The sequence below is a fragment of the Photinus pyralis genome, unplaced genomic scaffold (assembly GCF_008802855.1).
Source record: "Photinus pyralis isolate 1611_PpyrPB1 unplaced genomic scaffold, Ppyr1.3 Ppyr1.4_LG1, whole genome shotgun sequence".
NCBI lineage: Eukaryota > Metazoa > Arthropoda > Insecta > Coleoptera > Lampyridae > Photinus > Photinus pyralis.
Genome location: NW_022170249.1, coordinates 65987515 through 66005102, shown reverse-complemented (window position 1 = coordinate 66005102; position 17588 = coordinate 65987515). Strand labels below are relative to the sequence as shown.

The 17588-nt window shown below is 36.6% G+C and overlaps 1 protein-coding gene across 1 annotated transcript in view; it reads left to right on the top strand.

The window, feature by feature from the left end:
* Positions 1-17588, top strand: part of LOC116166093 (bromodomain adjacent to zinc finger domain protein 2A-like) — a 42927-nt gene that overhangs the window by 25129 nt on the left and 210 nt on the right. Inside the window, exons 7-23 of the mRNA XM_031480928.1 lie at positions 521-541; positions 2142-2355; positions 2405-2648; positions 2697-2987; positions 3039-3356; positions 3779-3897; positions 3945-4099; positions 4152-4350; positions 5438-5503; positions 7546-7590; positions 11210-11263; positions 11575-12160; positions 12800-12951; positions 13000-13166; positions 13217-13400; positions 16126-16663; positions 16718-17568. Coding sequence (XP_031336788.1) covers positions 521-541; positions 2142-2355; positions 2405-2648; positions 2697-2987; positions 3039-3356; positions 3779-3897; positions 3945-4099; positions 4152-4350; positions 5438-5503; positions 7546-7590; positions 11210-11263; positions 11575-12160; positions 12800-12951; positions 13000-13166; positions 13217-13400; positions 16126-16663; positions 16718-17568 — 4204 coding nt within the window. The remainder of the gene's footprint in view (positions 1-520; positions 542-2141; positions 2356-2404; positions 2649-2696; positions 2988-3038; positions 3357-3778; positions 3898-3944; positions 4100-4151; positions 4351-5437; positions 5504-7545; positions 7591-11209; positions 11264-11574; positions 12161-12799; positions 12952-12999; positions 13167-13216; positions 13401-16125; positions 16664-16717; positions 17569-17588) is intronic.

Below are 17588 nucleotides of genomic sequence, written 5' to 3'. Positions count from 1 at the left end.
TTCGTGTTTTACAATCTAGTAGTGGCGTACAGAAAAAAAGTTTAGGGGTAGAAAATGGACTGATAATGTAAGCCCTTCAGCGTAACTTATATGTATTTCAAATTTGTGATTGATTGATCAATTTAGCATCAGCAGTGATGTCCCTGGGAAGGGGAAGTTGTGCAGAAATTGGTTGCGTTAAGACCCATACATTTCCTATTTGAAATTTTAAGGTATAATGGCGGATGATATGACTTATAAGAACATAAATTGGAAGAAGAAAATGTACCATTCTGGTGGGCACGTCTATTTTGGTCATTAAAAGGGGAGGTTGGATATGCCCATTTGGGAATAGAATGGAATGCTTTTGATTATTAAAAATTGCATCCTCATTTATGCAAAAAAAATGTTATTTTTTATTCTATTAAGGCGCCATCCAAGTTACACAATAGGTCTTTATTTTCTCGCGTAGCTGTGTATTTTGTGTTACCTTAACTTCATTTTTGTTAGAATTTTTAATTAATTAATTTTTTTGAATTAGTGCTGCTTTGGAAGGAAACAGGTAAGATGTTCATTTGTGCTACAATAAACGCCCTTTCGTGTAAAGACTGGAGTTGAGTATACCTTATTATTAGGAATGGACAAACTTTACGATAATATTTTCTAGTATATTAGTCTCGATAATTGGAGGTAAACCGGCCTGTGTGGCGCAGTGTTAAGGGTCCCTGGTTTGAATCCGGATTCGGGCATGGTAATTTGTAAGTGCATAGTGGGTAGCGCAGTTTTGTCTGAATCTCCGCCCACTTGATTAAAAAGACCAAAAATAAAATAAATAATTGGGGCTGGTGGTACCTCAGATTTCGAAAAACTCTTGATTACACAAAAACAGTAAAGCGCCATCTCTACACAATTTTTTTATGGTATTCAAAATTATTATAAAAAGTTTGCTATCACTTTAAATTTGTGGTCAGTGGCGTCTGCATGGTCAAGGGGGGTTTATTTTTTTAATGACAACCACTAGCTTTCATTACATATTTTTAAAGAGTACAGTACAACCTCGATAATCCGAATACACGCTAGTCCGAAATCGCAATAGTCCGAAATAATTTCGTTCCTCGTAACAACGATGACACCCCTGAAGATGTTGAAAAGAATAATTTTTATTTCTTAATGTTTGTGTCCAAATTTATTATTTTCACTAGTTTCGCGATAATCCGAAAATTTGATAATCCGAAAGGTCGGTGGTCTGAATCTATTCGGATTAACGAGGTTGTACTGTACACTTTTTTGGGTATAGCAGCGTAAACACTTGTATTAAAAATGGTTGTGTTAATTAATTTAATAAATTCACTAATTTGCGTTGATAAAAGCGTCATTCTCTTGTTAGTTATGTGAAAGCACTTGGATTGTATGAAAAATCAGTAAAAAAATTTAAGGAAATCTACATGCATAAAAATTATTTACAGCGACGTGCGTCTACAGAACTAAAGAGCATCTTTTTTAATGGAAAGCACTATTTTTCGTGAGATAGAATGAACCTTTTTTTAATATGACATCAAACTAGTAAAATTATGAAATTAATAAACTATTTTCCTTAATTTGAGCTTTTTTCTTAAATTTGATAAGTGTTTTATGCTGCTATATCCAAAAAGTGTACACTTTAAGAATATGTAATGAAAATCAGTAGTTGGCATTTAAAAAATAGGCCCTCCTTGACCATGCAAAAGTACGCCACTGACCACAAATTTAAAGTACACCGATTGGCAGCAAACTTTTTACAATTTTGGATACCATAAAAGCTTCTTTTAAAAAATGTTGTTTTGAAGATATATTCAGTGTTCTACACAAAGTTTTTTTTAGTGTAATCTTTATTATAAACATAGGATAAATCTCACCTTGTGTTTGATTCTCACACTCTTCCATTATATATAACATTAATACTCCTGCATAAATATATCGAGTCAATTTTGGTCCACCCTAAAATATATTGGTTCTGGATTTATCCACCTAATCAAATGTTTTGAATGGCGCCACTGTTTCCAGGGTGTTGTTCTCCAGCGCAAGAAGACGCATATTATAGTAAAGTTTGTCCACATCTTGAATTTTTACAACTCTGCTCCAATTGTCTCCCTCCTGTCATATAATGATTCATTACTTTTCAGCGACCCAAGTACAATACTTGGTGGAGTTCGTCTACCTCCAGACACAGAAATAATAAAATATACTTCATCAATTGTCGGTCCTAAAATACCTGGAACTACAAATAGGGGACGAAAGAAAACGATTTCTCTCGATCCTCCATCTGTCAGTGTCCATCCTACGCTTTCGGGCGGAAGTTTGCACGTGGAAAGGACGGCGAAACGTTCCAAACTTAGCGTAAGTCCTCGATTTGCGCCTGAACATTTACTAATTTTAAGTAAAGCAGGAATCTCACGATTCACCTACTTCACTAAATACTTCCAATGACAGAGTAGAAGTTATTAAATTATCGCCGACAAACGGAAGTCCGAACAACTGCGGTTTTAGCAATAGCGGCGGCGGTCTAGTCGAAGGGATAAGCGGCGATGCTCCACTAAACTTATCAATGAAACCGTGCTCTACGAATTTAACAAGTTCTTCTTTAAACTCTCTTAGCAATATGTCGGCAAATTTAGGAGTCGATCGAATATGTAAGTGGGATATGTGAAATCTGTCCATATTGAAAGCTTTTTACATAGCAAGAAGAAAGCCCGGTCCTAAACCACGAAAAGTAATTCAACCTTCACACCTACCTCCGGCAGCACCGAGTGCGTCACTACAGCAGTTGTTTGCATCTGCCGACTCGCCTAGGTCGCCTAACCGACTCGATGATTCGCTGTCAAATCCACTAACATCAACTAGTTCGTGTACCATCGGATCACTTCCAATGCCCATTCATAAAGACGGAAGGCCTCGCAATCTCGGTAGAGGAATTAGTAAACCTAAGAAAAATACTGTAGCGTCCCTTTTGGCTCAAAGTAGAGCTTTAGGTAATGATCCTCCCTCTTTGTGCCCGTCGCTCATATTTCAGTTTTCCATAGGAATTAAACCAATGCAAGTCTTAGATCCGAACGCCTCGATGAACCAACAAATATCTTTGTTGAAGTCAAATATATTGGCGGCGCAGCAGTTAATGGTCGAGGCGGGAGGAGACGAAAAAGTTTTCAATAAGCTCTTGCAGGAAAAATTTAGAGGCGCGCTTAGCGATTCTAATTCGAGTACTGTCGACGCCTCCACAGATTCAGATAATTTAACAGACTCAAATCACACCGATTCGGAAATGGAAACCGATTCATCCATGACAGTGAAAAAGTCGAAACATTTTGATGAACGGGCGCTAAGGGTTCCTCTTGAAAAAGGTTTCTGTTATAAACAAATAGTCTAGCAACTTTAGTAAGAAGAAGTAGAATTAATTAGCAATTTCTTTTGATGATGCCATTTCACATACTAAAAATTCTGGAACAGGACGATTGCCATTTTTTTAAGATGGCTGCGTTATCCTAGGCTCTACGAGTCGGTACAGTTTATAGCATCTTTTGCTAGACTACACTCGGTACCTGCCCTACCTTCACTATTCCTTGTTTACGTCATGGAGGAATTTTTGTGCAGCTATCTGTGAAATATTCTTGAATTCTTAGTGCTATTTCCATGGTGTTACCGATAGAAGACTTCTGAGAAGAAAAAAATTGCTAATTAATTCCATTTTCTGCGCTTTTTTAATCTAAAGTTTCTAGACTACCCAAAGCTTGATGTGCGCTCATTTTTTTTTTGGTTTTGTTAGGTTGGAAACGTGAAACTGTGATCAAGGCGTTGGCTAAAAATGGAAACATTAGAGGCGACGTTATTTACATCGCTCCAGATTCGTCAAATAAATTTAAACAAATGTCCGATATTACACAGGTATTTTAGTGGGAGACCGTAACAGTATCTTATGCCTTTTTTTCTAGTATCTCGATTATCAAGATAATGTCGAACTTACAAAAGAAAATTTTACCTTTAGCAGTAGAGTCATTTTAGGCGACTATCTGCAAGTGGTACCGTCTGGGACATCTTCCGAGGGAAGCGAATTTATTCGTCTAACCGAGGATGAAGTAAATCGCAGGTATTGTTGTTTGTGTAGAATACACCTTAGGATAAGTAACGATTAATCTTAGATTGGAAGAATGGAAGTCGGTTACGCGTACCAATTTAGCGGTCGAACAACGAATAGAAGTGGCGCGAAGGCAACAGGCCGCGCGTGCGCAGGCCAGAATGGAGAAGGAGCAGGCGAGGCTGCAAAGAGAAATGGAGAGGTCGGAGAGACAAGAGGCGGCTCGGCGAGAGAGGGAAGCGCGATCGCAACAGTTATTAGAAGTAAGTTTTAACAAGCAAACTTGTTTTGTCATATGACTGCAATACCATATAAGCATGATGACTTTCCATCAGTAAGCTGCCACCAATCATCATTTTAAAACTATCATGTACTTTGCGTCCTATTTTAGTTGAGACAGTGTATTTCAGTTGTTTTAAGAGATAGAGATAGTTTTAAATATTTTTAGGTAGATTCCAGTGACGTAGTCAAAAAAATGTTTACACCAGCGTTTCTGAGATTTGACCTAAAGTTGCTATTTTTTAAATGCAACACCCTGCATATCATCAATTTTTTGCAGTTTTCCCTGATTACATTAATGTATCACAAAATATATTTTTTTGTATTTTCAAATTTTTGAAATGATCGTCCGCCATTTTTATTGATTGGTATCGACGGCCTTAGTTGTCATGGAGACAATAAACAAAAGAAAACCTCTATGAATCCATGGCCTATTCAAAACTAAAATAATCACTATCTTAGGTACATGTGTAGTATATAATAAAATCCAAAAAGTGAAACTTTTCGTTTTCACCCTGTATATCAGAAACAAATGTAGCTAGGTTGATTCTGTTTGTCGTATTAACAGTTTCACAAAACAGTGGCACAGGGTTGCAAAAGCAGCAAGTTGCTGTCTTTATAAACAGCTGAGATACACTGCAATCTCAACCAAGGTACTACAAAATAAAACGGACAAAAACTCTTATCAAGTAGTAAACCAAATTTGCCTAAGCACAATAACAAACACCTTTTTGAACACTTGTGATCCTCCCAAAGTAATGCACCAGTAGTTGCACTTTATAAAATGTTTTCAACACGTACCTACTTAAAATATCTCTCTCATAATAACAATTGAATTGGCATCACAAAGATCTTACCTTCCCCCAACATCATAAATGTTGTAATAGACTGTCGAAAATTGTATATATTATTTATGTCGTCCTGCTTCCAGAGCTGCATGTGTCAGTAGCATGATTTTATATGCCCAATACGCATGTTGTCAAAATTTTGCAACTTTTACCTTTGTATGTGTGGAAATATAATTTTTTAATAATGTTTAATGTTATGTGTTGTTGTGATGTTGCATGGCAGGCTAGACGTAAACGACAAGAAGAATTGGAAAAGCATAGACACGAAGAACAACAAAGAAAATTGCAGGTAAGATTTTTTTAATGTGTTTAGTAGATGCACAAAAATGATGTAGTAGAGTGCTGTTTTAGTTTTCTGGTTCATTCATTTGTTCACCATTTTTTTTTAAAGAAACAGACAAGGGGTTTTTTCGTTCATGAACAAAAGTTTCATGTACTGTACTAGATTGTAAAGTGGAAAGTTAAATTATAATGTCAGCATGACATGAAAGAGCAATATGTATAAGAAAAACCTAAGATCATCTAAAGTTAAAACGACAAAAAAGGACACAAAATCGAAACAACTCTTTTGTCAAATTTGACTCATAAAAAACTATAAGGTTTCAAGAAATGATTACAGATTAAACCTCCACACCATCTCATAAAAAACATTAGTTTAGGTATGTTGAACTATCACGTACGACATACCTTGAATGTCGTGGAACACACTATTGCTCTATTCCCCTCCTACACATTCCACATAGACAAACAGCCAGCGACCAATTTTATGTTGTTATTATGAAAGTCATGAAAATTCACAGAGTAAATTCTTTGTCCCAAAGTCACCTCTACGATAGAGTACCCTAAAATTTTAAGAAGGGTAAGAAATAATATTCGTTTTGGTCAAAATATCAGTAATAAAAAAATTCTGTATTCGTATCGTTTGACCCCTGATTTTATCATAACATTTATATCCCTCCTGATTGTTGACAGAACGCTATACATATTACTCTGATAGCAAAATTAATCCACCCCCCACCTTGGATCATATTGTATATTCCATAGCCTATAGTCACTAAATCTGTGCCAACATATGTGAGAGAGATGGTGAACAGTAGTATGCCGCACTGAGTTGACATCTCCAGCATTTCACTGGCGTGTGGCGTGTTATTTCCTGAGAACATAAAGAGGTTTTTGGTGTTGTAATTTATCAGACGCATTTGACATTCTTACCTGTTTTATGCACTAACAAATGTATTTTAAATTAGATTTGCACTTGATAACAAAATCACACCGGTCACATTTTAAATCCTTCGCAAGTCCATGATTTAACAAATGTTAGATGTGCTCCTTAAGACTGGATTTATGTTTGGTGATGATGAAATTGCAATGGGTACACTTTATCCTTGGTGACCTTGTAGGTTAATAAATGTGTTATAATTATAGTCCAGGGAATAGAGGGTTTTAACTTGCAAAATGAGAAGTAGTTCCGATTCCTTTTGCATGTCATAGACAGTCTTCTGGTGGTTAAGAATCTAAGTTTTCGACCTCCTACCCGTTGTGCTTCCCCCGTACCACCCCCAAAACCCTTGAAATTTGGTTGGTTTCTAATTTTTTCAATCATATCTTTTTAATGGTTCACTTTAGAAAAAAATATCATTATCAGAAATTGTAGTAAATATTTATTAAAAAAGATATAGAGCGTTTTAACCATATGTTATACTTTGTCTCTATAATTAAGAGTTTTATGAGAAAATATCTTCTGAAACTTGCAACCCTTGCTAGTGATGATATTTGAATCACTGTGAGATTGTAGCGCTTTCTAATATACGTTTGCAAAAAAAATTGTCTCACTTCACTCACTCCCCCCCCCCCCGCGCGGTAGGAATAGATATTTAAACGCTCTTGTGGCGATTGATAAGTTAGGCAGAGAGTCAACGCTTATTACATATATTTATAATTATATATAATCCTCTTTAAATATATATTCCAACCGCTGTAGGGGGGGGAGGTCACTGCCTTTTGGTCTAACAAGTTTGTTTCACTGCAACCTACACTACAAAAACCTAAAATCATTCGGGGCTCGATTTTGGGATGTAGAATCATCAAATGTTACATTTGTGACGATCCAACAGCTGCATCAAAAGTTACAACCAAAAAATCAATTTTTTATGAGAGCATAAGACTTAAAAATGACTTGTCACAGAATGTTTCCTTATTATTGCGTAAGTATATTTCAGTATGCTATGGGGGTTGACTTAATGTTGATGTTGCTTTTGGGTGTCTGCATAATACTCCTATGTTTGTTGCGATCGCTTTAAAAGTAAATAGCTAATTCAAGTTTTGTTTCAGGAAAGAGAGATGAAACGACAACACACCGCGTTACTAAAGGAGCAGGTAAGTCGTTCTTCAGCAGGTTTTTTGTTCACTTGTTTGCTTACTGTGTTAGTTTAGGCAATATTGTGTGCCACGTAGAATAATTTATATCACGTTTATGTTCATTGATCCACTACCATTTCGAATGCCTGTAATTAATTGGTTGTTATTTATGTCTTTTGTGTATAGTGAGGTGTTATACGAATCAATTTGCTTTTCTGATTAGATCTTGGAATGTCTAAAACAATTGCCCAGAAATAGGTACTCAAGCTCAATTTTCTAAATTATTGCAAGTGAATTGAGATGAGCATGCGAAGATTGTACTTATGTTTATTCGTGTGTTGGTGAGATTCCTTCCAAGTAAGAAGATAAAGTTGAATTTCTTGCTTTAAGTGGTTAGATTAGTTATACCATTTGATCTATAGACAAGGAGAATAAAGGCGTCAATTGTTACGATAAATGCAGTGATTATTTGAACTGATGCAGTATAAATAATGGATATTCCACAGATACCAGGTTTATTCAGAAACTTTTTGCAAATACTCTGGATTAACCAAATAGTCATATTTTTAGCAGAGTACTAAATATAAAGAGATTCAACTTATGTTCTTTTTTTATAAATTACTAGCGGACCCAGCGAACCTCGTACTGCCAATGGCCCTGGATGGGAGAGCCTCGGTTTTACCACAGATATACGCAAGCAATAGAGTGCTAACCTTATGTATTTTTTGGGTAACACATTTAGGTACACTTAAAAGCGCCCTCCATTGAGCAGTAGTATAAACATGTACCTTTCAAAACTAAAATTACTCTTATGCATTTATGTATTAGATGTTGCTCCAGGGCTCGAGAATTAATTCTCTATTACCTCAGTCCTTCTCTTAGCGGTATTCTGAAAAAGATATGCGAATCTATTTCTCTCATTATACCCCCAGACCCCCCTGTACTGCAATCTCCACAAGAGCGCCCAGCAATAAAGAGGCTTATGGTATATAATTGTTTTTGGAGAAGAACGTGGTACCGAGGAGCCAATACCCCCCAGAAAAAATACTCCAGGATAGGAGGGCTCGACAACTAATTGCCTATTACCTATATCCTGCTCTTAACGCTATTCGGGAAAAGATATGCGAATCTACTTCTCTCTCCACACAAGTGTACTCTTTCTATTGACACAATTCAGTACTAACAAAATACAGAATCCTATAGCGGGATTTGAGATTATGCAGAATGCTTTGTTACCATGGTAAAGTGTCTTCGCCAATGTCTTTTATACGAGCATGAAAATACTCATTTTGAATACTGGCAACACAGCACAGGCATGCCTTTAAATCTGCTGCAGAAATCTGTAATTTGTATGTATTGTTCCTGTTGCGTGTACAAATGAAGCTTTTATGGACTGTATGAATATAATTGCTTGCAATGCTTTTGTATAAGAGGGATGTTAAAAGAATATCGACATTAATGATTAATGTGTTTATTGAGTCAAATACGGTAAAGTGATTCCTAATCATGATTTGGTATTTGAAATTGGAATAATTACAAAAGGAATATGAGTGAAAGGTTCACACAAACCATGGCGGCTTTGGTCACTTTTTTTCTGGTAGCGATAACGAAGATTACTGACTGGTTAATTAAACGACAAAGGCGATGAAAGCTTTCAGAGCGTTGTATAAATAAGTTTGACGAAAATGGCATGCTGCCTTTTAACAAACACGCTCATTATTGATGGAGATTGTATGTCATCTTGTATTCTTGTTTGATTGTTGTTCGAAAAATGCGCATATGCATGCTTAATTCCAACTTCGGCGGCTCTTGTGCCACACAACAAGTGGGAATATACAAGGCGTGTTAGGATATTTTTTCCAAAAATCTTTTTATACTTATTTATAGGAGTATTTCTAAGAAAGTTAGAAAGAAGTTCTAGGGGTTTTCCCAAGGTTTCAAAATATATTTGTATGAATTCTATTGAGTTTTTAAGGTTTCCATATGAATTTCTGGGTTTATTTTGAGGTTTCCTAAGAATATTTACTTCTAAAGATCTTTCCTAAAGGTGTTGGTATTCTACTGGCAATCATAAAAATAATAATCCTATATTTAGTACTTCGACGCCTCGCCTGCGCAAATTTTGGTATTGACCAGTCGTACACGAATTAAGGGTAAAGTTGAGCGCTTAAGCGACACAAAATTGGGAAATTGTGACAATTGGCGCAAACATCCAACACAAATGGGGTAGTTAAGTGCCTTAATGTTGAAAGGTTAACATGTGCTACTCAAAAGGTAGGATTTATGCGCCCAAAACTCACAATGTAAACGTCCCAGTGGGCGCAAACATTAGCAGTAATCTTGGATTGTCAAATTTAGATACATTTTCTAAACAAAAAGGGTCAAATGGCACAAAATTGCCAATTGTGGCAATGAACGCAAACAAATAGCACAACTGGGGTGGTTAAGTCCATTAGTGTTGAAAACATTACTAAGAAAAATGAGGTTATTATGCGCCCAAAATGCACAAATAATGAAAAATTTTCAGTGGGCGCAAGGGAGATTTTAAAATCTACCTTTTCTACACGAAAAAATGATCGAACAGGGAGCTCAAATGGCACAAAGTTAGCAAATTATGGCACTATGCGCACACAATCAGCACAACTAGGGTAGTTAAGTTCCTTAATTTTAAGATTTAAATTTTCTACACCAAGAAAGGGTCAAATTAGGCGTTTAAATGGCACAAAAATGGCAAATTGTGTCCATGGGCCCAAACAAAAAAACAAGGGGATTATGCGCCCACATATACCAAAATCGACAAAAATGGGAGATGTTTATGAAGAAAACATAAGAACAATTAAATAAAGAGAAAAAAGCAAACATTTGAAGTGTGAATCGAAACATGCAAAGAAAAAAAGAATGTAATTTTAAGAAACTTCCAGGAACAATTCTGTTAAAAATATCTATTGATGTTTTTACAAAGATTTTTAAAAATGTTTTGATGGGCCAGAGCTATTTGATATCTTTCTGTCTAATTTTACCAGGTTATCCGAAACTTAGTAATTTGAAAAAGTTGAATCTGCGGCATTTATAATAATAATATAATGATAATAATCGTGTATTCACTGCATCAGCTCCATTAGGACATTTTGCTTTGAAAAAAGCTTGACATAAGCATTTCCAACATTTTGATTCAGTTAATGCAAATATCTGGAGGTCTGGGGTATCAAATAAAACGAAATCTGTCTTAAGAAATGATACCTACAACAAAGCTAATATAAAATGACAATGTTGCCAAATTCATGACAGAGACATGTATTGTAACTGGCATGCTTAGAAAGCGATTTGTTTTTAACTCGCTCTCTCTTCTTGTCGATTTGATTGAAGAATTAACAATATGGTGGAAAGAACAAATATTCTTTCCATTGTGCTAACTTTTCGCACAATTGTCTCCCAGCAAGTGACAGCCAAAATATTTTGCTTTAAGGAAATTTGACAGTCCAATATTTTCCAAGAGGTAGAGAAATAGCATTTTGAATTTTTCGAAAGTATCAAATTGTAGGTAGTTGGTCCTTGTAGTTTGATTAAGTTTGTGTATTAAATTTGTATTGTCACTTGTTTGCTTGTGTACATACTGTAAGGCTGTTTCTATTCTTAGATGTACATACAGGAGATCAGTAAACAACGAGAAATGCTCTACACTGTCGAACTGGTATGGCTCTTCTACTCTGCTCACCCTATTTTCATTGCAACCTTTTTGCATTCTATTTTATGTCGCTTTTGTGTGTTATGCATTGTTTGTTGCTCGTTCAGTTTTAGGATTAAGACCAAAGGCTCTACTAACAACTAATGACCGAATCGAGAAATTCAGAACATTTGCTTCTAATGTTTATTTCTAATATAAAATTGCATGACGGAATAACTAATCCATCAAACAAATCTCAAACAACCCAAGAACCGATGTGGTTTTGTTTTTGGGATTTGTGTTCATTATTCTTTTGTAATGAAATTCTCTTTGTTTAGGAAAGGGAACGTCGAAGGCAACACATAGCCCTCGTCAAAGCGTTGGAGAATCGCAGAAAGTTGGAAGAAAGAGAACGCAAAAAACAGCAAGCGTTTGCCGAAAAACAAGCTAGCAAGGAAAAGAAACTAGAGCAAAGACGTATCGAATTAGAAATTCTGACCGAGCTCCGAAAGCCATGCGAGGATTTAGAATTAGATCAAAAGCCCTTGCCAGAATATCAGAGAATTCCGGGATTGAGACTTTCCGGAAAGGCGTTCGCCGACGTCTTGATGGTGTTCGAATTTTTGCACAACTTTGGAGAAACTCTCGGGTTTGACATGGAGTCGCTTCCCACTCTTGACTCGTTACAACAAGCGCTATTGTACAATGACTCGCAAATGAGCGAAGCGGAAGAAGAATTACTGTCGGTTATGACTCATTTACTTGTTTGCGCGATTGAAGATCCTGGTATACCAAATCCTGCAAGGCACACTACTAGTCTCGGGCAAACATTGAGGCAAGCGGACATCACACACGCCAATTTGTCTGAAATACTTAGGATTTATCTGTATGCCAATGCCACTGGTGAAGTCAAAGCATTAACGGGTTAGTATTTCCACTGTTTCATTTTTCACAATATGATCTAAGCTAAGCCCCTAATCAAAAAGACAGCTAGGCACTTACATTCTCAAACTGATTTAAAACCTCCTCCATTTTGTGTTAATGTGTCTTCCTTTGGCGGCTCCCAATTAATGTCACCTCCACAACTACTTAGGCCTTCAGACCTTACCTTCCCAGAGATTTTCAGACGATTTTTTGAGCATTTAAGAACTTTCTAGACCTTTTACGAGAATTTTTGTGCTGTTTCCAGAGCTTTCTTAAAACAACAGTTGTAGACCCTTTCTGGAGATATTGGATAGAATTCTTTCGGCTAATTTCTAAATAAATCGCCAATCACAACGGAACGCACTAAAACGACCCCCCCTCCTTCCCCACACGATTTTTCGTAACATCTGCATCTCCTTATCAGCGAAAGAACACGTGCGTTAATTAAATTTCGCCTAACAGTAAAACGTCTTATTGCAAACGATCAGATGTGTTTCACTTCTATCACCTTATCTAAATTGAGTAAATTACAAAAGCGATAAAATTACGCACCTAACAAATTTCTAAAAGGAAAAACAAATTCAAGTCAAATAAACCAACTTTGTATTTATTCGTAAATAACTTACTTTTTTTATGTAGGTGTTCATTTTGAAAGAGAACGTGAAAGACGAGTTGCAGATCACCACCAAAACGGTTGTGAAATGATGCAAACAATGCAGTGCGGCAAAAATGTCACTTACTACGAATTATTGCACGATAACGATACATGGAAAATGTCGGATATGTTAAAGGTACGCCCCAAAAATTTGTACACTTAGTTTCTCAACGTGAGCTTTCAGGATAAACCATTTTTGGCCCTATCTCCCACGGATAAGGCGGCCATGTTGGCATTCATCTGCAATGAACTTTTACAAAACAAAGCAGTCATTCGTCAAATCGACGCATCCCTAGAAGGTGTCACACAGCTCAAGAAGGAAAGGTGGATCATGGATGCTAAAATCAGAAAGTAAGGGGACGCGTACGAAGGTATAACACGCAAGTAACCTCGCGTTTTAGATTGCGAACGTTGCACAATCGTAAGGTGCGTTCCGAAAATGCAGAGAAAGTTCAAGTGAAAGTGGACGGAATGGAGACGGCGGAAAGTGTTATCGATTTTCCCGTACCGCATAAGGACGAGCTGTTGGACGATGAAGAAAATGAGATAAGCGAAAATGAAAGTCTCGGCACTCAGCCTGAGGAGGTGGGTATAGCTATTTATACTATTAAAGATGGAACCATAGCTCTCACACCCAAATCGTTTCAGATATAGACATGATAATTAGAACGCTTCCATTTGAAATTATTTTACATATACAGAATTGTTGTTTGCGACCGCCATCTTGAATTTTTTTAAACGGCAACATAGGTCATTATAAAGCTTATTGTTTCTCTTGCATGTATGGCGTTAAATTAGCATGTGCAAGTCTATACAGGGTGGCTAGAAAGTAATGGGACAAGGCTCTCCTGCCGAAACGGTTTTGAGGTAGGTATTGATTGCACGTTTGGAGGACTTCAATGAGACATTGTATGCATGTTTCAGAAAGAGAAAGATTTTTCTTCATTACTAAATTTTCAGGGCGTCCGCCATCTTGAATTTTTCTAGTGATGTAAACATTTAACCCTTTTTTGGAAAATGTTGAAACAGTTTTTGTATCTGATCTACACTAAAGAAACAAGGTTCGAGATATTGATTTTCGGAATGGAAAAGAAATTTAAATAATCCATTTTGTTTATTTAAACAAAGTTCAAGATGGCAGTCGCCCTCAAAATTGGGGTAATGAAGACATTTCTTTTTTATTTCCAAACTTGCATAATACAGGGGGAAATTAGTTTTGAAGGAATCTAAGAAGTACTTTTGTTACCAGCAGTGTGCGTCAGTGTATCGAAAAGTCAATCAAAAGTAACTATGACTGATTAAACGACTAGAGGTTGTACCTGGGTGGAGCCTCCCTTGATCAGTGAACCACTCAAGCCCCACAACCATGACAAGGTCCAATACTGAGGGGGCTAGTTTAACACCTTTCATGATTAAGGTAGTAAGAGATGGGAAAAAAGTTTTATAATGACGAATCACATTACCTCTGTTGCCATTTCAAAAATTCTAAATGGCGATCGTACTGAAACACCCTGTATAGAAAAATTTTTAAACTAAATAAAAATAAAATATGTATATGAACTAGTAGTACCCACTTGTCGCAAATAACCGGTTAACCACGGATAAACCATTTAATTTCAGGTAACTGGTTAACCGATTAAGCGTGTAATATACAGGGTGTTTTTTTGGGAGCTTTAGTTAAACGTTTCTGGGAAAGTAAAATATTTCCAAATGCCCGCACTTCCGGAAACACCGGAAGTAGATAGTAATTCCGTTATTTTAAATGGCAACCCCTATTTTTTATTGCATTTTTGGATTCTACGTGAAATTTCAGTTCTTTTGATACCCATATGTCGATATCTACCATTTATGGTTTTTAAGTTATTTTGACTTAAGAAAAAAAATGGCGGATGCAGATGGTACCTTGATAATTGATTACTTGAAAAAGGTTATAGTCATGGCAACCCATTTTTATCAGTGCATAGAGAATGAATAGGGCTTTCTTTTAGTGTACTTAAAAAAAAGTTAAGTTGCGTACAACCGCACCTATGGAGATCAAATTTAAGAAAGTTTAAAGTCTAAAAACTCAGTTTTTTTAAATGGAATGACCATGTTCTTACTATTGCATGAGATAGAGAATCGAAATTGGCATATTTTGATATTACATGTTCCTATAGCTATCTTTAACAGTTTCTGATTTATTCCCATTTCATTGAATTGATCCCGGAATTGATGCCATTTTTTTTCGCATTTTCTTTTTAGTAGTTGGCCATGATTTTATAACAATCGAATTTTAAACAAATCAAGGAATGGATTCTTTAATACCATTGATTCTAGTTCTAGTCTAAATAATTCATTAATAAATAACTCATTTATTAAGGATATAGGGCGGAAAATTTTTGAAAAATCTAAACAGAGTCGTTCAACTGAATTTCTTAAACAACTTATAGGTCTGGAAATTAAGAGAGGTAATGCGATATCTGTTCTAGCAACAATTCCATACCAAAAATGTTTCAACGAAGTTTTTTATATTTTGCATTGAATTTATTTTGAAAATCTTGCATTTGCCATTCAATTCATTTTCTTAAATATTCTCTTGTAGAGCTTTGTATCACTTGTGCTTCAACGGTTTGTAGTGCATTAGGGGTACAAAATTTCCAAAATTCATACAATTTCGTTCCAGTTTTAGTCAGAAACTGTTAAAGATAGCTATAGGAACATGTATTGTCAAAATATGCCCATTTCGATTCTCTATCTCATGCAATAGTAAGAAAAAAAACTGAGTTTTTAGTCTTTGAAGTTTCATAAATTTGGATATCCATAGGGGCGGTCGTACGCAACTTAACTTTTTTTTAAGTGCACTAAAAGAAAGCCCTATTCATTCTCTATGCACTGATAAAAATAGGTTGCCATGACTACAACCGTTTTCAAGTAATCAAATTATCAAGGTACCATCTGCATCCGCCATTTTTTTTCTTAAAGTCAAAATAACTTAAAAACCATAAATGGTAGATATTGACATATGGGTATCAAAAGAAGTGAAATTTCACGTAGAATCCAAAAATGCCAAAATTAGGGGTTGCCATTTAAAATAACGAAGTTACTATCTACTTCCGGTGTTTCCGGAAGTGCGGCCATTTTGAAAATATTTTACATAGATTCGGCCTTCAGGGTAACTCCTAAGTACAAATTTTCAAACACCTACGTATTTTACTTTCTCAGAAACTTTTAACTAAAGCTCCCAAAAAAACACCCTGTATATTTCGAGTTTGACCATTAATTTTTTTTTATCCCTCTTTTTTTTTAAAAAATATCTAAATTCCAAAATTAGGAAGAAGACAACAAACTATCGGGAGAAGAGTTGGGAAAGAAGTTGGAGAAATTTGTGAAACAATCCGAAACTCAACTTCAATGCTTGAACCACGCCTCACATCAGTTACGTGCGACTTGCTACGGTCAAGATCGCTACTGGAGGCGATATTGGTCATTACCGAAGGGGGGAGGCGTTTACGTTGAGGCAATCGAATCGAGCGATCCGGAGGTGCTAAAACAACAAGAGATATACGACGCAACCCCAGAAAACCAGATTACCAGCATCGAAGACATTAAGAGCGTCGTGACGGAGGATCACGATGTGCACGACGAGGACAAAGAAGTGTGTAACATTGTGGGCGAACAGTCCGATACAGAGGTGTTTAGCGAAAATGTGGAGAAACCGAACCAAAATGAACATAGGAAAACTCCGAATAGGTTAAATGTCGTCGAGAATGGGGACGTGACGGATTCGTGCGAGCAAAGCTTAGATGAACTAAGGAAAAGTGTAGAAAAAATTGTACAAAGTTTAGATAGAAACGTTGATTTTAACCAGGGTAAAAATTGCGGTACTAATTTTTGTGATAACGTGAGACCTTCTTACAATCTAGATTTAAATAACCACAAACAGGAATCTCAAAACCATTTAGAGAAAAGCAAATTTGGTTCGGAAGACGAGCAGCAACACTCGATCAAAAAGTTTAACATCTTTGAGAAACTGGGTGAGTGCATGGAACGCGAGAACAAAACCGAGGAGGAGTTGAAACTTGAGGTAAAAGCGGAAGTTAAGGAGGAACTTAAAAATGAGATTTTAAATGAGTTAAAGTCGGATAAAATCGATTACAAGCAGGAGGCTGACGATATTAAATCCGAAATGGAAGCGAAGTGGTTCAGTATTTTATCTAAAGACTGCGTAACTTGCGAAGGTTCCCATTTAACGCAGGGCAATCGATGGGATACCGGCGTCGGCGCGTGCTCTCGTGAAAATATGACCGAATTGAAAATTCCTGTCTTTCCGCCGCCGAGCAACTCCTCCATGTACCTGATGAACTCGTGTGATAGTCCCGGACCTTTGCAGATGACGGCCGAGGAAAGCGTCCAAATGGAGTATATTAAGAAGCACGGTTTGCCTAAATCGTGCGACAGGAAGAAAATTCCACCCGAACAACGTTATGGTTGGTGGCGGATTAAGGATACTGAAACACTAAAGGGCGTGATAGAGAGCTTGCACGTGCGCGGTGCTAGAGAACGTGAGCTCAAGAGAACTTTCTTGAATACAATGCAATGTATGTATGAGAATCAGGGGAAGCTGCACATTGATGAAGGTCAGAAGGAGGCGACAGAACTAGGCCTAAACAATGAGGAGGTCAAAATGACTTCGGGAGATGCACCACAACCCGACGAACCGGGTTGTTGGAGCCAATCTGTCGCACACCGAGTCGATACATTCTTGTTTGAACAGGTAAAATTGTTTACATTGTC